Here is a 20,868-nt window from a genome sequence, read left to right on the forward strand (position 1 = left end):
GTCATAGAGATGATCTTTGACTTGTTTTGCAGTAGATTCCTAAAAACAAGTGAGCACTCCTGTTATAGAGATGATCTTTGACTTGTTTTGCAGTAGATTCCTAAATACAAGTGAGCACTCCTGTCACAGAGATGATCTGTGATGTTATCTCAGTTAAAGCGAGGACATAGAGAGGGAGAGGAGGGAGAAGAAAAGGAACAATAACATCCCAACATTATCTAGAAGAGCAATAATGGAGGCACGGCCATTGTGAAGTCGTAGTAGCTTTCAACACTTTACTGCTTTTAATTACTTCCAGTAATTTCTTGAGGGCTTTGGGGAACATCTCCAGACTAATCCGAGATGCGATGGCTAATTCTCCGCTCTAATTAGAAGTATGAGACGGGGCTCGTTTATCAGGACGCTCTTCCTTCCCGCTGACTTATTTGCCCAATTTGTAGCGGACACGTCCCGCCGCTGTACGTACTGTAAGCGTGAGAGCCTCCCTCCCAATAATTTACGACGTTAACAACGGCGTGCGGGCCGGCGGCCCCCGCGTGCACTCACGCCGCAATCTTTCTCGCTAACTCACCCCCCCTGCCCCCCTCCTCCTCGAGTCAGTGTGGCACTTTCACTATTTCTTATTTTATATTCCTCCTTCAGCCCTTTCTTTTTTTTAATGAGTCGACTGTTATTAGGGCTATAAATCAGACCAATGGGTGTGATGTATAATTCACCGTGTGTACTCACCCCCACCACCCCTGCCCCCCCCAGCGGTGAAGCCACAGTGTATCACTGTCAAGGCACACTGCGGCACTGTGTAAATCCACACACACACACACGGGGGGGGAATAACAAAGGTGCACCCTTTAAGCAGAGAACAAGTGAGCGTGCAAAAGTAAAATACACACACACACGCAGCAAAAGCACGCTATTGCAAACACACAACACAGTAACAGAAGCAGCAATCGATGCAGTGACAGGCGCCCTATGGTATGAAAGAGATCCAATTGATCCACACCCTGCGAGCCCTCATCCTCAAAAGGCCATCATTCCATTACTATTGATCCAGTGTGTGTGTGTGTGTGTGTGTGTGTGTGTGTGTGTGTGTGTGTGTGTGTGTGTGTGTGTGTGTGTGTGTGTGTGTGTGTGTGATGGATTCAAAGGGGAGGGGGCTCTGAGAGAGAGAGAGAAAATGAGGCGCAGCCGACGGAGGACTCATAAAAATCGACCCCCGGCCTGAAAGTGATTTCTATAAATGAGGATTTAAATAACAGCCGAGAGACAAAAAAAGACTGCTGTTTGTTTCCCTTACTGATGGAAATTTAATTCGCCGTCGTCGTTGTATTTATTGGTTTAGACTACGCAATAGGGGTGTAACGGTACGTACCTCGGTTTAGAGGTCACGGCTCGGTTCATTTTCGGTACAGTAAGAAAACAACAAAATATACATTTTTTTGGTTATTTATTTACCAAATTTGTAAACAATGGCTTTATCCTTTTAACATTGGGAACACTATAATAATTCTGCCCACGTTAATCAACATTAAACTGCCTCAAGTTGTTGCTCAGATTAAATAAAATGACAAAACTTTTCTTCTACGTATAAAAAGTGCAACATTAAACAGTTTCAAGTCAACTCATCATGCTTAATTTTTTACAGCATTTGGGAAGCCTGTAGTTGATTTTTATTATGTAAATGTTATATTTTTATCAACATGTGATAGCAGGGACCCTGCCATTCAAAACTAGGCTGCTGCATTACTAAGGATTAATGTAACTATAGCTGGAAAAAATGGTACAATAGCAATAGGAGAGACTATTCATCCCTGAACACCATGGAGTTCATGTAGGCTTAATGATGCACTTACATTATTATATCAACTATCAGAGACAGAAACTCTTCATTTAACATAATGTCCTTTTTTGCTGCTTCAACACAGCTCAATCAACACAGAAAAAGGTAAAGTGAAATAACAGACAGACAGGGCTTTGCTGTCCGTAACACACACACACAAACTCACAAACACACACCGCAAAATGAGCTAACGTTACGCTAAAAGTGAATTAGCCTTCACCTCAAGCCAGGACTGCGAGCGAGCTGAGCTGCCTTTTATATTTCTAGAAGGTCAACGGGCTCATAGTGATGTTACTAGTAGTTGACTGGGAGGTGTTTATTATCATTTGGGGAGAGTCCGCTGCCTGATGATTACCTGCTAAACGCTAAGCGCTGACTACATGTGCTCTGAATACGCACTGCTGATTGGCTGTTACCGCTCTGTGTGTAACCAATCAGATGGTTGTGTGGGTGGGACAATGCTGGGTGCTGTGTAGAGGACTGACAGAGACAGAAGGAAGCGGAGCAGCTTGTTAAGACTTTAGCTTAGCTTAATATGTTTGTGTGGAAACTCGTTCGGTACACCTCCGAACCGAACCGGAACCCCCGTACCGAAACGGTTCAATACAAATACACGTACCGTTACACCCCTACTACACAAGCTTATTAGCCTGGTATTATTTCATCATCATCATCATCATCATTCATCATTTCTTTTTATTCCTTTCATGAAAATGCATACTGTATTTTTCGGACTATAAGTCACAGTTTTTTTCATAGTGCGACTTATACTCAGGAGCGACTTATGTGTGAAATGATGAACACATTATAATATTATTGATCTCATTCACGTAAGAGACTAGACGTATAAGATTTCATGGGATTTAGCGATTAGGAGTGACAGATTGTTTGGTAAACGTATAGCATGTTCTATATGTTATAGTTATTTGAATGACTCTTACCATAATATGTTACGTTAACATACCAGTTGGTTATTTATGCCTCATATAACGTACACTTATTCAGCCTGTTGTTCACTATTCTTTATTTATTTTAAATTGCCTTTCAAATGTCTATTCTTGCTGTTGGCTTTTATCAAATACATTTCCCCAAAAATGCGACTTATACTCCAGTGCAACTTATATATGGTTTTTTTCCTTCTTTATTATGCATTTTCGGCCGGTGCGACTTATACTCCGGAGCGACTTATGGTCCGAAAAATACGGTATATATCAACAATACAGTTGTTTAAATGCAACAATACATATACGTAATGATAACTTGAGATAGGAAAGAATGCAGAAAAATGGAGGGGGAGAAAGAGAAGCAACCTACATTAACCTTGTAGATTGTTATAGTCACAATAGGTTAAGCTTTGTCAGTGTGCCATGTGTTACACCCAGTTTACCCTAGGGCAACAATGTTAATATATGTTTGATGAAACGTGATTATGTGCATGAGTGTAAGTATTAGAGATGCGCGGTTTGCGGGCACAACCGCGGAGTCCGCGGATTATCCGCGGATCGGGCGGATGAAATTAAAAAAAATTAGATTTTATCCGCGGGTCGGGTCGGGTCGGGCGGTTGAAATAAAAAAAAATTAGATTTTATCCGCGGGTCGGGTCGGGCGGTTGAAATAAAAAAAAAAGTGATTTTATCCGCGGGTCGGGTCGGGCGGTTGAAAAAAAAAAAAAAGTGATTTTATCCGCGGGTCGGGTCGGGCGGTTGAAATAAAAAAAAATTAGATTTTATCCGCGGGTCGGGTCGGGCGGTTGAAATAAAAAAAAATTAGATTTTATCCGCGGGTCGGGTCGGGCGGTTGAAAAAAAAAAAAAAGTGATTTTATCCGCGGGTCGGGTCGGGCGGTTGAAATAAAAAAAAATTAGATTTTATCCGCGGGTCGGGTCGGGCGGTTGAAATAAAAACAAAATTTGATTTTAAATAGATTCAGGCGGGTGGCAGTTAAACCAATTGGGAAATATATATACATAGTTAAATGTTGTTACCCACATACGAAAAACAAGCAGGCACCTGCAGCATATGCCACAACAGAAGAAAAAAAAAGAAAAAGAGATGGACACTTTTACGGAGCGGAGAAGGGACGCCTCGCCGGGGTCCGGGACCGAGGCCCCTTCCCCCGAGAGGGCCCCACCGGGAGCCGTAGCTGAGGCGATCCGCGAGAAGGGCCCGACGCACGTCCAGGGTCACCACCGCGCCCACCGCACCGACACCCTGCCTCGTCCGCCTTCGCCGCGGCCGGCGTCACGCGCAGCAGGTAAGCAGCTTACCTGCCCGCCACCCCCGTGGCCGGCCGGGGCTCGTAACAGGGGTCACTCCGCGCGCTCCGCCCGCGCAGCTTACCTGCCCGCCACCCCTGTTGCCGGGGGCGCGTAACAGGGGTCACTCCGCGCGCAGTGCGCTCACGAAAGGGGTGGGGCTCACCCTGGTTGATATAGACAGCAGGACGGTGGCCATGGAAGTTGAAACCCACTTAGGGGCGGCATGGCGTAGTGGGTAGAGCAACCGTGCCAGAAATCTGAGGGTTGCAAGTTCGCTCCCCGCCTCTTACCATCCAAAATCGCTGCCGTTGTGTCCTTGGGCGGGACACTTCACCCTTTGCCCCCGGTGCCACTCACACCGGTGAATTGAATGATGAATGATAGGTGGTGGTCGGAGGGGCCGTTGGCGCAAATTGCAGCCACGCTTCCGTCAGTCTACCCCAGGGCAGCTGTGGCTATGAAAGTAGCTTACCACCACCAGGTGTGAATGATTGATGGGTTCTACATGTAAAGCGACTTTGGGTACTTAGAAAAACGCTATATAAATCCCAGTTATTTTTTAAGGAGTGTGTAACAACCCACCTGCCCAATCAACTAGCCCTGAAAATGGATGGCGCTGGAGCGTCGGGCCCATACGCGGCCGTCGCCGGCAGCGAGACGCGCTTGGAGGTGCGCTCAGCGCGGCTCCCATATGATTGCGCACTGGTGTGCGTCTGGGCCGTGACAGCGTGGCACGCGAATGTCTGTGCTGCATTGGATCAGTCTCCTTTCTTTAACAGGCAAAAGCTTTATAACCTCACTAATGCCTTGCATCGTCTATATTAGATATATAACAACGGGCGGGTGCGGTTGTGATCAAATGTTAGAAACGGGTGGATGGCGGATGGTTGACGACTTTCTGATGCGGTTGCGGATGAAATAATTGCCTATCCGCGCATCTCTAGTAAGTATGCATATGTACTTGTATATGTACAGAATGTGTATATGTGTTTGTACAATGAATGTATATGTACAGAATGTGTATATGTGTTTGGGAACTGATTTTTAATGGTTTTAGCCCTTCTGAAATTGTGATAATGTTCCCCTTTAAAGGCTAAAGTATACAAATGAGTTTTAAGATGGGACTTAAATGCTTCTACTGTTCCTGCTCATAGACTAACTTCTTATTTACAAAATGTCCATCAAAACACAATCTCATCGTGCACAATTTGCCAGTTTATTGTCACTTCTTTTTAAAAAAAACAAACCCTTTCAATCCCTCCACAGCCCATCGGCGCACTGAACCCCAAGCGGGCCGCCTTCTTCTCCGACCGCTACGAGTCTTGGGACGACGACCAGGTGCCCAAGTTCCACTACGGCACCCACTACTCCACCTCCGGCTTCACGCTCATGTGGCTGCTGCGCATGGTAAGTGGCGTTCGGAGCACGCAGCCTTGTTTCTTTTTGTGCAATATTGTCTCTTTGTCAAGTGGACGCCATCAATCTGGCCGTACTGCCCCCGAGGGAGTGGGAGGTTACTAAGTTTCTCCTCTCTCCGGCCAGCAATGTTGTTTCTTTTTTTTTTGTCTGGTGTTATTGTGCCACTAGCTCAGCGTGTCAGCGAGTCCCAGTGGAGCTGCCTCATTGATTCAAGGGTATCATTAGGAAGCTTATTGTAAGGCTGTTTTACCGCATAAGCTCGGGTTAAAACTCTCAAATGTATTGTAACCCTTTGCTCCTCCTCGTATAAATGATATGTTGGTATTGTAGTATTAGTCCTGAGTCTTGGGGGCTGTTGTGTGTGTGCACTATTGATCTGTCCTAACAAGATTATACATGATTAGAAATGCATCAGCAGCACAGCTTTATTGGCTTTAGGAGCTCACTGGGATCACGGCGTCTTTGAATACACCTAATGAACCCCACAATGCATCTTTTCGATGGTGCTTCATAGGGGTGTACGCTGCAAAAAGTCAGTGTTCAAAAACAAGAAGAAAAAAAATTACAAAAATAAGGAATATTTTATTTGAACTAAGCAAAATTATATGCCAATAGAACAAGAAAATTTGGCTTGTCAAGACTTTCCAAAACAAGTAAAATTAGCTAACCTCAACGAACCCCAAAATAGCTTAAAATAAGTATATTCTCACTAATAACAAGTGCACTTTTCTGATAGAAAAAAAAAGAGACCTTTTTGCTCAATATGTTGAAAAATATTCTTAAATGAAGTACAAACCCCAGGCCCGGCCCTAACCAATCTGGCGCCCTAGGCAAGATTTTAGGTGGCGCCCCCCCACATCGGCAGTGAAGTGTATATACTCACAAGAACCCGAATAGCTTTGTCTTTGACCTTTTTTTTTTTACTTACAACTATACCTAATATATAAAGGGGTGGAAAAGTGACTATTACCTGCAGGGCAAACATTAGCTAACCAGAAGGCAATAACAATGTAAACAAAAAGATCTAATACAAATGTCCCTGAGGAATGTAAGGTGGGAGTACTGTAATTACCGAACGTTACATTATTATTTTCCATAACAATTTAGCCCCCTCCACAATTAACCCGACGTTAAAACAGAACTAGCTATTTATTGATTAGCAATTGCCGAATCATGTAACATTAGCTTAATGCTAAAAAGCCAGGTTACTATCACATTCTGTAACAGACAAATAATTTCATGTAGGCTAACGTTACCTACCTGCTACCTCTGTATTTTCTCGTTTCTCCTCCTCTTCTTTTCTCTTTTTTCTTCCCTGGGCACCTGACAGTTTTGGCCGTTTTGACATCTTGTGTTGATTTTTTGATGTGGTGACGTCCAAAAAGAGTCATGATACGGGAAGGGAGGGGGCGCACCGTGCGGGGGGGCGTAATGTTGTAACAAATAATATTTCTATTAAATAGGCTATACTTTGCATTTTAATTTACGTGGGATTATTTTTTGTATTTAGAAATAATAGTACCAACTTTTTTTTTTTCTTTTTTTTTTCTCTCCAACATTTGTGGCACTGGCGTGGCGCCCCCTGATGGACGGCGCCCTTAGCATTTGCCTATACGGCCTATGCCACGGGCCGGCCCTGACAAACCCCGTTTCCATATGAGTTGGGAAATTGTGTTAGATGTAAATATAAACGGAATACAATGATTTGCAAATCATTTTCAACCCATATTCAGTTGAATATGCTACAAAGACAACATATTTGATGTTCAAACTGATAAACATTTTTTTTGTGTGCAAATAATCATTAACTTTAGAATTTGACGCCAGCAACACGTGACAAAGAAGTTGGGAAAGGTGGCAATAAATACTGATAAAGTTGAGGAATGCTCATCAAACACTTATTTGGAACATCCCACAGGTGAACAGGCTAATTGGGAACAGGTGGGTGCCATGATTGGGTATAAAAGTAGATTCCATGAAATGCTCAGTCATTCACAAACAAGGATGGGGCGAGAGTCACCACTTTGTCAACAAATGCGTGAGCAAATTGTTGAACAGTTTAAGAACAACGTTTCTCAACCAGCTATTGCAAGGAATTTAGGGATTTCACCATCTACGGTCCACAATATCATCAAAAGGTTCAGAGAATGTGGAGAAATCACTCCACGTAAGCGGCATGGCCGGAAACCAACATTGAATGACCGTCACCTTCGATCCCTCAGACGGCACTGTATCAAAAACCGACATCAATTTCTAAAGGATATCACCACATGGGCTCAGGATCACTTCAGAAAACCACTGTCACTAAATACAGTTGGTCGCTACATCTGTAAGTGCGAGTTAAAGCTCTACTATGCAAAGCGAAAGCCATTTATCAACAACACCCAGAAACGCCGCCGGCTTCTCTGGGCCCGAGATCATCTAAGATGGACAATCTAAGTCTTAGACTTAGATTGGTCAGATCTAGTCTTAGACTTAGAGTGGTCAGATCTAGTCTTACTTAGATTGGTCACATCTAGTCTTAGACTTAAAGTTAAAGTTAAAGTACCAATGATTGTCACACACACTGGGTGTGGTGAAATTTGTCCTCTGCATTTGACCCATCCCCTTTGATCACCCCCTGGGAGGTGAGGGGAGCAGTGGGCAGCAGCGGTGCCGCGCCCGGGAATCATTTTTGGTGATTTAACCCCCAATTCCAACCCTTGATGCTGAGTGCCAAGCAGGCACTTAGATTGGTCAGGTCTAGTCTTAGACTTAGATTGGTAATATCTCGTCTCAGTCTTAGATTGGTCAGATCTAGTCTTAAACTTATATTAGTCAGATGTAGTCTTAGACTTAGATTGGTCAAATCTAGTCTTAGACCTAGATTGGTCAGATCTAATCCAGCAACTAGTGCCAATACCTCAGTAGGCTTCATCAGTTTATGCTCATAGACTTAGATGGGTCAGATCTAGTCTTAGACTTAGATTGGTCAGATCTAGTCTTAGACTTAGATTGGTCACATCTAGTCTTAGACTTAGATTGGTCAGGTCTAGTCTTAGACTTAGATTGGTAATATCTCGTCTTAGTCTTAGATTGGTCAGATCTAGTCTTAGATTGGTCAGATCTAGTTTTAAACTTATATTAGTCAAATGTAGTCTTAGACTTAGATTGGTCAAATCTAGTCTTAGACCTAGATTGGTCAGATTTAATCCAGCAACTAGTGCCAATACCTCAGTAGGCTTCATCAGTTTATGCTCATAGACTTAGATGGGTCAGATCTAGTCTTAGACTTAGATTGGTCAGATCTAGTCTTAGACTTAGATTGGTCACATCTAGTCTTAGACTTAGATTGGTCAGGTCTAGTCTTAGACTTAGATTGGTAATATCTCGTCTCAGTCTTAGATTGGTCAGATCTAGTCTTAGATTGGTCAGATCTAGTCTTAAACTTATATTAGTCAGATGTAGTCTTCGACTTAGATTAGTCAAATCTAGTTTTAGACCTAGATTGGTCAGATTTAATCCAGCAACTAGTGCCAATACCTCAGTAGGCTTCATCAGTTTATGCTCATAGACTTAGATGGGTCAGATCTAGTCTTAGACTTAGATTGGTCAGATCTAGTCTTAAACTTAGATTGGTCACATCTAGTCTTAGACTTAGATTGGTCAGGTCTAGTCTTAGACTTAGATTGGTAATATCTCGTCTTAGTCTTAGATTGGTCAGATCTAGTCTTAGATTGGTCAGATCTAGTCTTAAACTTATATTAGTCAGATGTAGTCTTAGACTTAGATTGGTCAAATCTAGTCTTAGACCTAGATTGGTCAGATTTAATCCAGCAACTAGTGCCAATACCTCAGTAGGCTTCATCAGTTTATACTCATAGACTTAGATGGGTCAGATCTAGTCTTAGACTTAGATTGGTCAGATCTAGTCTTAGACTTAGATTGGTCAGATCTAGTCTTAGACTTAGATTGGTCACATCTAGTCTTAGACTTAGATTGGTCACATCTAGTCTTAGACTTAGATTGGTCAGGTCTAGTCTTAGATTGGTCAGATCTAGTCTTAAACTTATATTAGTCAGATGTAGTCTTAGACTGGTCAAATCTAGTTTTAGACCTAGATTGGTCAGATTTAATCCAGCAACTAGTGCCAATACCTCAGTAGGCTTCATCAGTTTATGCTCATAGACTTAGATGAGTCAGATCTAGTCTTAGACTTAGATTGGTCAGATCTAGTCTTAGACTTAGATTGGTCACATCTAGTCTTAGACTTAGATTGGTCAGGTCTAGTCTTAGATTGGTCAGATCTAGTCTTAAACTTATATTAGTCAGATGTAGTCCTAAATTTATATTAGTTAATTCTAGTCTTAGACCTAGATTGGTCAGATCTAATCCAGCAACTAGTGCCAATACCTCAGTAGGCTTCATCAGTTTATGCTCATAGACTTAGATGGGTCAGATCTAGTCTTAGACTTAGATTGGTCAGATCTAGTCTTAGACTTAGATTGGTCACATCTAGTCTTAGACTTAGATTGGTCAAGTCTAGTCTTAGACTTAGATTGGTAATATCTCGTCTCAGTCTTAGATTGGTCAGATCTAGTCTTAGATTGGTCAGATCTAGTCTTAAACTTATATTAGTCAGATGTAATTTTAGACTGGTCAAATCTAGTCTTAGACCTAGATTGGTCAGATTTAATCCAGCAACTAGTGCCAATACCTCAGTAGGCTTCATCAGTTTATGCTCATAGACTTAGGTTGGTCAGATCTAGTCTTAGACTTAGATTGGTCAGATCTAGTCTTAGACTTAGATTGGTCACATCTAGTCTTAGACTTAGATTGGTCAGATCTAGTCTTAGACTTAGATTGGTCACATCTAGTCTTAGACTTAGATTGGTCAGATCTAGTCTTAGACTTAGATTGGTAATATCTCGTCTTAGTCTTAGATTGGTCAGATCTAGTCTTAGATTGGTCAGATCTAGTCTTAAACTTATATTAGTCAGATGTAGTCTTAGACTTAGATTGGTCAAATCTAGTCTTAGACCTAGATTGGTCAGATTTAATCCAGCAACTAGTGCCAATACCTCAGTAGGGTTCATCAGTTTATGCTCATAGACTTAGATGGGTCAGATCTAATCTTAGACTTAGATTGGTCAGATCTAGTCTTAGACTTAGATTGGTCAGATCTAGTCTTAAACTTGGATTGGTCACATCTAGTCTTAGACTTAGATTGGTCAGGTCTAGTCTTAGACTTATATTGGTAATATCTCGTCTTAGTCTTAGATTGGTCAGATCTAGTCTTAGATTGGTCAGATCTAGTCTTAAACTTATATTAGTCAGATGTAGTCTTAGACTTAGATTGGTCAAATCTAGTCTTAGACCTAGATTGGTCAGATTTAATCCAGCAACTAGTGCCAATACCTCAGTAGGCTTCATCAGTTTATACTCATAGACTTAGATGGGTCAGATCTAGTCTTAGACTTAGATTGGTCAGATCTAGTCTTAGACTTAGATTGGTCAGATCTGGTCTTAGACTTAGATTGGTCACATGTAGTCTTAGACTTAGACTGGTCAGGTCTAGTCTTAGACTTAGATTGGTAATATCTCGTCTTAGTCTTAGATTGGTCAGATCTAGTTGTTCGCGCCTACTTACAATTACAGTTACTGTCATCTTGTGGAGGTCATAGAAATACATCAGGAGGTTTCCTACAGCCAAAGCTGGTTTTGACACAATACTGTTTAGGGACACGAGTGGTTATTTGTTTTTTGGACATTTTTTTTCTAGGTTAATTGACTAAACAGCAGGCTTATTTTGACTGGCGACCCCACAGGCCAAATCCAGCTCAGGAATGAAACCAGCATGGCCTTTGAGGTCAGTTCCAAATTGGGAGAGACTTCAACAGTTTAGCAACAAATTGCAGTGCGAAGACCTGTGCAACAACTTGAAAAAACAGGAATAATAGTGAAGGGAGAAGTCCGGACCCCAGGTCTTTAGCGGTCTTGAAATGAGGCCCAGAGAACAATTCAGTTGATCAGAATCAAAAAACAAATTTTTTTTTGCAATCCGCAGGAACCCTTTACAACGTTCTTCCTCAACTTCCAAGGAGGGAAGTTCGACCACGCTGATCGCACCTTCTCTTCCGTGTCTCGAGCCTGGAGGAACTGCCAGAGAGACACGTCTGATGTCAAGGTACAACCGAAACCGATCATTTCCGATATCACATTTTAAAGCATTTATCGGCTGATATTATCAGACATCTCTAGTATAGACTATCTGTGTATTCAAGTAGTGTGTTCCAACTATCGTGGGATCACACTCCTCAGCCTTCCCGGTAAGGTCTATTCAGGTGTACTGGAGAGGAGGCTACGCCGGATAGTCGAACCTCGGATTCAGGAGGAACAGTGTGGTTTTCGTCCTGGTCGTGGAACTGTGGACCAGCTCTATACTCTCGGCAGGGTCCTTGAGGGTGCATGGGAGTTTGCCCAACCGGTCTACATGTGCTTTGTGGACTTGGAGAAGGCATTTGACCGTGTCCCTCGGGAGGTCCTGTGGGGAGTGCTCAGAGAGTATGGGGTATCGGACTGTCTGATTGTGGCTGTCCGCTCCCTGTATGATCAGTGCTAGAGCTTGGTCCGCATTGCCGGCAGTAAGTCGGACACGTTTCCAGTGAGGGTTGGACTCCGCCAAGGCTGCCCTTTGTCACCCATTCTGTTCATAACTTTTATGGACAGAATTTCTAGGCGCAGTCAAGGCGTTGAGGGGATCCGGTTTGGTGGCTGCAGGATTAGGTCTCTGCTTTTTGCAGATGATGTGGTCCTGATGGCTTCATCTGTCCAGGATCTTCAGCTCTCACTGGATCGGTTCGCAGCCGAGTGTGAAGCGACTGGGATGAGAATCAGCACCTCCAAGTCCGAGTCCATGGTTCTCGCCCGGAAAAGGGTGGAGTGCCATCTCCGGGTTGGGGAGGAGACCCTGCCCCAAGTGGAGGAGTTCAAGTACCTGGGAGTCTTGTTCACGAATGGATCGTGAGATCGACAGGCGGATCGGTGCGGCGTCTTCAGTAATGCGGACGCTGTATCGATCCGTTGTGGTGAAGAAGGAGCTGAGCCGGAAGGCAAAGCTCTCAATTTACCGGTCGATCTACGTTCCCATCCTTACCTATGGTCATGAGCTTTGGGTTATGACCGAAAGGACAAGATCACGGGTACAGGCGGCCGAAATGAGTTTCCTCCGCCGGGTGGCGGGGCTCTCCCTTAGAGATAGGGTGAGAAGCTCTGCCATCCGGGGGGAGCTCAAAGTAAAGCCACTGCTCCTCCACATCGAGAGGAGCCAGATGAGGTGGTTCGGGCATCTGGTCAGGATGCCACCCGAACGCCTCCCTTGGGAGGTGTTTAGGGCACGTCCGACCGGTAGGAGGCCACGGGGAAGACCCAGGACACGTTGGGAAGACTATGTCTCCCGGCTGGCCTGGGAACGCCTCGGGATCCCCCGGGAGGAGCTGGACGAAGTGGCTGGGGAGAGGGAAGTCTGGGCTTCCCTGCTTAGGCTGCTGCCCCCACGACCCGACCTCGGATAAGCGGAAGAGTATGGAGTATTCAAGTATTTCTAATTCTAATTCTAAATACCATCAGAGAAGTGGGGTCTAGCAACATAAAGGTAACATAATGTTGTAGAAATGACTCGGATCACCCCCCCAAAATCTAATCATTTGTTCCTTATCCCAATTTGGACAATTCCTAAAAGTGCCATGAAAATCAGTCCCTAACCTTTTGTGCTATTGCTAACGAACTAAGCAAAACCCAGCAATCAAGGCAAAAGAGAGGTTGTTTAATATTCAGGGTCAGTACGCCTTCAGAGGTTTCGTGTGAGCACTGATCTCCCCAATTGAATATTCCTGGAGTGGAGGTAGAGCCTTGAATGGAAAGACTGGTAATGGTAATGCCCCAGTCACTACCAATCATCGTCCACTGGCAAGCAAAGCTTCCTGGTCCTGCGATCAAAGCGGGACGACTAATCCTCATCTGTCTCCGATTCAGCCGGCTTAGAACCTGGACTCCAATCCTTTCCCAGCCGGGCCCCCGAATTCTGCGGAGCCTCAAACAAGCCCGGGTCGTGCTCATACGCGGACGTAGCACACGTTTAACTGCCCCCCCTAAAACATTTACGGTCAAAGCAAAGGTTCTGGCTCAGGTCTCTTGGCGCGAGGTCACCGGATAGTGTAAGGCGGGGGGTGGGGGGGGGGGTTACACTTGATTGCGCTCAAGCCCCCCTCCCCCTCGATAAAACATATGGCTCGTGTTATGGCGTTGATTGCGAAAGGCCCTCGTTTGCTGCCTCAGTCTAGACCCGTCAACGGGAATCAAACCGGGGGACCCAGATCAAAACAAATGAGGAAACCTGGACCACGTCACTTTTTTTTTTGCATATTTTTTCAAGCAAATCTGTCGACTTCTTCCCGCTTGGATGCTCTCATTCATTTTGTAAGCGAAAAGGGGAATTAGCGAAGAGACGTTTCAATTTAGTATGCTAAGTACACCATTTAGCTTTTAGCATTAGAGCCCGCCAGAGGCCAAAAAGGCCCGGTGTTTTTTGTTTTTTTTTGTAAAGAAGGGGTGATAATAGACTACAACACCCAGATTCAATGAGTCTCTAGCCTGGGTGACGCTAGCCTGACCCCCCCCGGGTCCCCAATCCCTTGACCCCGACCCTCAGCCTGGAGGCATCGGAGAAGCCCAGAGAGGTTAGGAGCGGCAACAGTGGAAGTGTAGCAAGGTGGTGTGGGGGAGGCGTGGGGGGGGGGGAGCAAGGGAGCGCTCCAGTGACCCATGACAGGACAGGATTGGGGATCAGAGGGGCTGGCCTCTGACCAGGCCCAGCAGAGGGGCCACTGCACATAATGCTGCATGCAAGGCGGGTTTGTGTAGCCAAGCAAAGCCCTCAAGGTTTTGCTCGTGTGTGTGTGCGTGTGTGTGTGTGTGTGTGTGTGTGTGTGTGTGTGTGTGTGTGTTCTTGTATTTCTACCCTTCTTGAGACATGAAGAAGGAAACGTGTCTTCCATATGAGGAGGTGTGAACAAGTGAGGACATAAATCATGGTCCCAATAACATTGCATCTAATAGAGAATGTCTCATTTGCTCCCTGGTGGTGGAATCTATCAAAATGAGGGTGGTCCCAAAAACAGAACTGTGTCGGTTCTAAAAGTGCTCCCCCTCTGGCCAATATACTTAAAATAAAATTAGGAAAAATATCTCATATTCTTTCTGTTTTTGTAATATTGCAATATTTTATTGTAAAATTATTACTTTTTTTAATGTAAAATTATTACTTTTTAATGCAAAGTGATGACATTTGTCCTATAAAAGTCTGACTTGTTTCACAATATTGCCATTTTTTTGTTTCTCTTGTAAAATAGTGACATTTTTTTTGTAAAAATTAAAACTTTTGCCATAATTTTGCCAAGTAAAAATGTTGATTATTATTAGTGTTCTTATAAAATTGTGACTTTTGTTGAGTAAAATGACGACTCTTTTCATAAAGTTGCCAAAATTTTAAGCTTTGTATTCAGTAAAATTCCAACTTTTATCATAATATTGCCCAAATGTTCAGTTTTTCTTGCAAAATTTTGACTTGCGTTGAGTAAAAATACAACTTTTATTGTAATACTGCAAAAATTATAAGTTTTTCTTGTGAAATTGTGACCTTTTTCTTGTGAAATTCCAACTTATTTTTCACAACAAGTTTTTTTTATATTTGCATAGTATGTATATATTATTAATGTTGTATATACATATCTTTATATATCTAGAAAGGGTGGTAATATTCCGAGGTCTCAAAAAGGTAACACATACAAGTGTGTGTGTGTGTGTGTGTGTGTGTGTGTGTGTGTGTGTGTGTGTGTGTGTGTGTGTGTGTGTGTGTGTGTGTGTGTGTGTTCTTGTATTTCTACCCTTCTTGAGACATGAAGAAGGAAAAGTGTCTTCCATATGAGGAGGTGTGAACAAGTGAGGACATAAAGCATGGTCCCAATAACATTGCATCTAATAGAGAATGTCTCATTTGCTCCCTGGTGGTGGAATCTATCAAAATGAGGGTGGTCCCAAAAACAAAACTGTGTCGGTTCTAAAAGTGCTCCCCCTCTGGCCAATATATGTAATAACAAGTGTGTGTAAGATATTGAAATTCGCCCCCTTTGGCCAAAATTTATAAAAAATAATATGTGTATAGAGACATACTGTAATAACGACGTAAATAAGGAAGATTAAAAACCAATTACAAACCAAAAAAAAAAAAAAAAAAAAAATTAACTAAAATCAGTCTTTTTCTCACAATACGTCAACTTTTTTCTTATAAAATTAGGAACAATTTCTCGTATTCTTTCTGTTTCTGTAATATTGCAATATTTTCTTGAAAAATTTTACTTTTTTAATGTAAAATTATTACTTTTTAATGCAAAATGACGACATTTGTCAAATAAAATTCTGACTTTTATCACAATATTGACATTTTTTTTGTTTCTCTTGTAGAAAATAAATGAACTAAAATCAGTCTTTTTCTCACAATGTGTCAACTTAAAATAAAATTAGGAAACTTTTCTCATATTCTTTCTGTTTTTGTAATATTGCAATATTTTCTTGAAAATATTTACTTTTTTAATGTAAAATTATTACTTTTGAATGCAAAATGACGACATTTGTCATATAAAATTCTTACTTTTATCACAACATTGACATTTTTTTGTTTCTCTTGTAGAAAATAAATTAACTAAAATCAGTCTTTTTCTCACAATGTGTCAATTTAAAATAAAATTAGGAAAAATATCTCATATTCTTTCTGTTTTTGTAATATTGCAATATTTTATTGAAAAAATTTACTTTTTTAATGTAAAATTATTACTTTTTAATGCAAAATGACGACATTTGTCGTATAAAATTCTGACTTTTATCACAATATTGCCATTTTTTTGTTTCTCCTGTAAAAAATGAACTAAAATCAGTCTTTTTCTCACAATGTGTCAACTTAAAATAGAATTAGGAAAAATATCTCATATTCTTTCTGTTTTTGTAATATTGCAATATTTTCTTGAAAATGTTTCCTTTTTTAATGTAAAATTATTACTTTTTAATGCAAAATGACGACATTTGTCATATAAAATTCTGACTTTTATCACAATATTGACATTTTTTTTGTTTTTCTTGTAGAAAATAAATTAACTAAAACCAGTCTTTTTCTCACAATGTGTCAACTTAAAATAGAATTAGGAAAAATATCTCATATTCTTTCTGTTTTTGTAATATTGCATTATTTTCTTGAAAATTTTTACTTTTTTAATGTAAAATTATTACTTTTTGATGCAAAATGCTGACATTTGTCATATAAAATTCTGACTTTTATCACAATATTGACATTTTTTTTGTTTCTCTTGTAGAAAATAAATGAACTAAAATCAGTCTTTTTCTCACAATGTGTCAACTTAAAATAAAATTAGGAAAAATATCTCATATTCTTTCTGTTTTTGTAATATTGCAATATTTTCTTGAAAAATTTTACTTTTTTAATGTAAAATTATTACTTTTTAATGCAAAATGATGACATTTGTCATATAAAATTCTGACTTATCACAATATTGCCATTTTTTTGTTTCTCTTGTAAAAAATAAACTAAAATCAGTCTTTTTCTGACAATGTTTCAACTTAAAATAGAATTAGGAAAAATATCTCATATTCTTTCTGTTTTTGTAATATTGCAATATTTTCTTGTAAAATTATTAATTTTTTAATGTAAAATTATTCATTTTTAATGCAAAATGATGACATTTGTCATATAAAATTCTGACTTTAATCACAATATTGACATTTTTTTTGTTTCTCTTGTAGAAAATAAATTAACTAAAATCAGTCTTTTTCTCACAATGTGTCAACTTAAAATAAAATTAGGAAACATTTCTCATATTCTTTGTTTTTGTGATATTGCAATATTTTCTTGAAAAATTTTACTTTTTTAATGTAAAATTATTACTTTTTAATGAAAAATGATGACATTTGTCATATAAAATTCTGACTTTTATCACAATATTGACATTTTTTTTGTTTCTCTTGTAGAAAATAAATTAACTAAAATCAGTCTTTTTCTCACAATGTGTCAACTTAAAATAAAATTAGGAAACATTTCTCATATTCTTTGTTTTTGTGATATTGCAATATTTTCTTGAAAAATTTTACTTTTTTAATGTAAAATTATTACTTTTTAATGAAAAATGATGACATTTGTCATATAAAATTCTGACTTTTATCACAATATTGACATTTTTTTGTTTCTCTTGTAGAAAATAAATAAACTAAAATCAGTCTTTTTCTCACAATGCGTCAACTTAAAATAAAATTAAGAAAAATATCTCCTATTCTTTCTGTTTTTGTAATATTGCAATATTTTATTGTAAAATTATTACTTTTTTAATGTAAAATTATTACTTTTTAATGCAAAATGATGACATTTGTCATATAAAATTCTGACTTTTATCACAATATTGACATTTTTTTGTTTCTCTTGTAAAAAATAAACAAAAATCAGTCTTTTTCTCACAATGTTTCAACTTAAAATAGAATTAGGAAAAATATCTCATATTCTTTCTGTTTTTGTAATATTGCAATATTTTCTTGAAAAATTTTACTTTTTTAATGTAAAATTATTACTTTTTAATGCAAAAAGACGACATTTGTCATATAAAATTCTGACTTTTATCACAATATTGCCATTTTTTTGTTTCTCCTGTAAAAAATAAATTAACTAAAATCAGTCTTTTTCTCACAATGTGTCAACTTAAAATAAAATTAGGAAACTTTTCTCATATTCTTTGTTTTGTTATATTGCAATATTTTCTTGTAGAATTATTACTTTTTAATGCAAAATGATGACATTTGTCATATAAAATTCTGACTTTTATCACAATATTGCCATTTTTGTGTTTGTCTTGTAAAAAATAAATGAACTAAAATCAGTCTTTTTCTCACAATGTTTCAACTTAAAATAGAATTAGGAAAAATATCTCATATTCTTTCTGTTTTTGTAATATTGCATTATTTTCTTGAAAAATTTTACTTTTTTAATGTAAAATTATTACTTTTAAATGCAAAATGACGACATTTGTCATATAAAATTCTGACTTTTATCACAGTATTGCCATTTTCTTGTTTCTCTTGTAAAAAATTAATTAACTAAAATCAGTCTTTTTCTCACAATGTGTCAACTTAAAATAAAATTAGGAAACTTTTCTCATATTCTTTGTTTTGTTATATTGTAATATTTTCTTGTAAAATTATTACTTTTTTTTATGTAAAATTATTACTTTTTAATGCAAAATGACGACATTTGTCATATAAAATTCTGACTTTTATCACAATATTGCCATTTTTTTGTTTCTCTTGTAAAAAATAAACTAAAATCAGTCTTTTTCTCACAATGTTTCAACTTAAAATAGAATTAGGAAAAATATCTCATATTCTTTCTGTTTTTGTAATCTTGCATTATTTTCTTGAACATTTTTACTTTTTTAATGTAAAATTATTACTTTTTAATGCAAAATGACGACATTTGTCATATAAAATTCTGACTTTTATCACAATATTGACATTTTTTTTTGTTTCTCTTGTAGAAAATAAATGAACTAAAATCAGTCTTTTTCTCACAATGTGTCAACTTAAAATAAAATTAGGAAACATTTCTCATATTCTTTGTTTTTGGGATATTGCAATATTTTCTTGTAAAATGATTACTTTTTAATGCAAAATGATGACATTTGTCATATAAAATTCTAACTTTTATCACAATATTGCCATTTTTTTGTTTCTCTCGTAAAAAATAAACTAAAATCAGTCTTTTTCTCACAATGTGTCAACTTAAAATAGAATTAGGAAAAATATCTCATATTCTTTCTGTTTTTGTAATATTGCAATATTTTCTTGACATTTTTTTTACTTTTTTTATGTAAAATTATTAATTTTTAATGCAAAATGACGACATTTGTCGTATAAAATTCTGACTTTTATCACAATATTGCCATTTTTTTTGTTTCTCTTGTAGAAAATAAATTAACTAAAACCAGTCTTTTTCTCACAATGTGTCAACTTAAAATAAAATTAGGAAAAATATCTCATATTCTTTCTGTTTTTGTAATATTGCAATATTTTCTTGAAAAATTTTACTTCTTTAATTTAAAATTATTACTTTTTAATGCAAAATGACGACATTTGTCATATAAAATTCTGACTTTTATCACAATATTGCCATTTTTTTGTTTCTCTTGTAAAAAATTAATTAACTAAAATCAGTCTTTTTCTCACAATGTGTCAACTTAAAATAAAATTAGGAAACTTTTCTCATATTCTTTGTTTTGTTATATTGCAATATTTTCTTGTAAAATTATTACTTTTTTAATGTAAAATTATTACTTTTTAATGCAAAATGACGACATTTGTCATATAAAATTCTGACTTTTATCACAATATTGACATTTTTTTTGTTTCTCTTGTAGAAAATAAATGAACTAAAATCAGTCTTTTTCTCACAATGTGTCAACTTAAAATAAAATTAGGAAAAATATCTCATATTCTTTCTGTTTTTGTAATATTGCAATATTTTATTGTAAAGTTATTTTTTTTATGTAAAATTATTACTTTTTAATGCAAAATGATGACATTTGTCATATAAGAGTGTGACTTGTATCAACAATATTGCCATTTTTTTTGTTTCTCTTGTAAAATAGTGACTTTTTTTGGTAAAAAATAGGCCTTTTGCCATAATTTTGTCAAGTAAAAATTTGGATTATTATCAGTTTTCTTATAAAATTGTGACTTTTGTTGAGTAAAATTACGACTCTTTTCATAAAGTTGCCAAAATGTTAAGCTTTGTATTCAGTAAAATTTCAACTTTTATCATAATATTGCCCAAATGTTCAGTTTTTCTTGCAAAATTTTGACTTATGTTGAGTAAAAATACAACATTTTTTCTTGTGAAATTGTGACCTTTTTCTTGTGAAATTCCAACTCATTTTTCACAAGTTTTTTTTATATTTGCATAGTATGTATATATTATTAATGTTGTATATACACATCTTTATATATCTAGAAAGGGTTGTATTATTCCGAGGTCTCAAGAAGATAACACATACAAGTGTGTGTGTGTGTGTGTGTGTGTGTGTGTGCGTGCGTGCGTGCGTGTGTGTGTGTGTGTGTGTGTGTGTGTGTGTGTGTGTGTGTGTGTCCGCCCGCCCGCCCGTTTACAGGATCCTGCAGCCAGCAACAACACCCCAAGGGGGTGGGGGCCCTCGTTAAGAGCTCGACCTTTTTAGTTTGAGGTCAGCTCCTGCGCAGCCAGCAGATTTCA

At 38.4% G+C, this 20,868-nt stretch overlaps 1 protein-coding gene across 8 annotated transcripts in view; it reads left to right on the forward strand.

Annotated features, from left to right (window-relative positions):
- Positions 1-20,868, forward strand: part of lrba (LPS-responsive vesicle trafficking, beach and anchor containing) — a 778,336-nt gene that overhangs the window by 570,345 nt on the left and 187,123 nt on the right. For all 8 annotated transcript variants that reach the window (XM_061923000.1, XM_061922999.1, XM_061922998.1 and 5 more), the window contains 2 exons: positions 5,361-5,501; positions 11,560-11,679. In XM_061923000.1, coding sequence (XP_061778984.1) covers positions 5,361-5,501; positions 11,560-11,679 — 261 coding nt within the window. The remainder of the gene's footprint in view (positions 1-5,360; positions 5,502-11,559; positions 11,680-20,868) is intronic.

This window comes from Nerophis lumbriciformis, linkage group LG27 (assembly GCF_033978685.3).
Source record: "Nerophis lumbriciformis linkage group LG27, RoL_Nlum_v2.1, whole genome shotgun sequence".
Taxonomy (NCBI): domain Eukaryota; kingdom Metazoa; phylum Chordata; class Actinopteri; order Syngnathiformes; family Syngnathidae; genus Nerophis; species Nerophis lumbriciformis.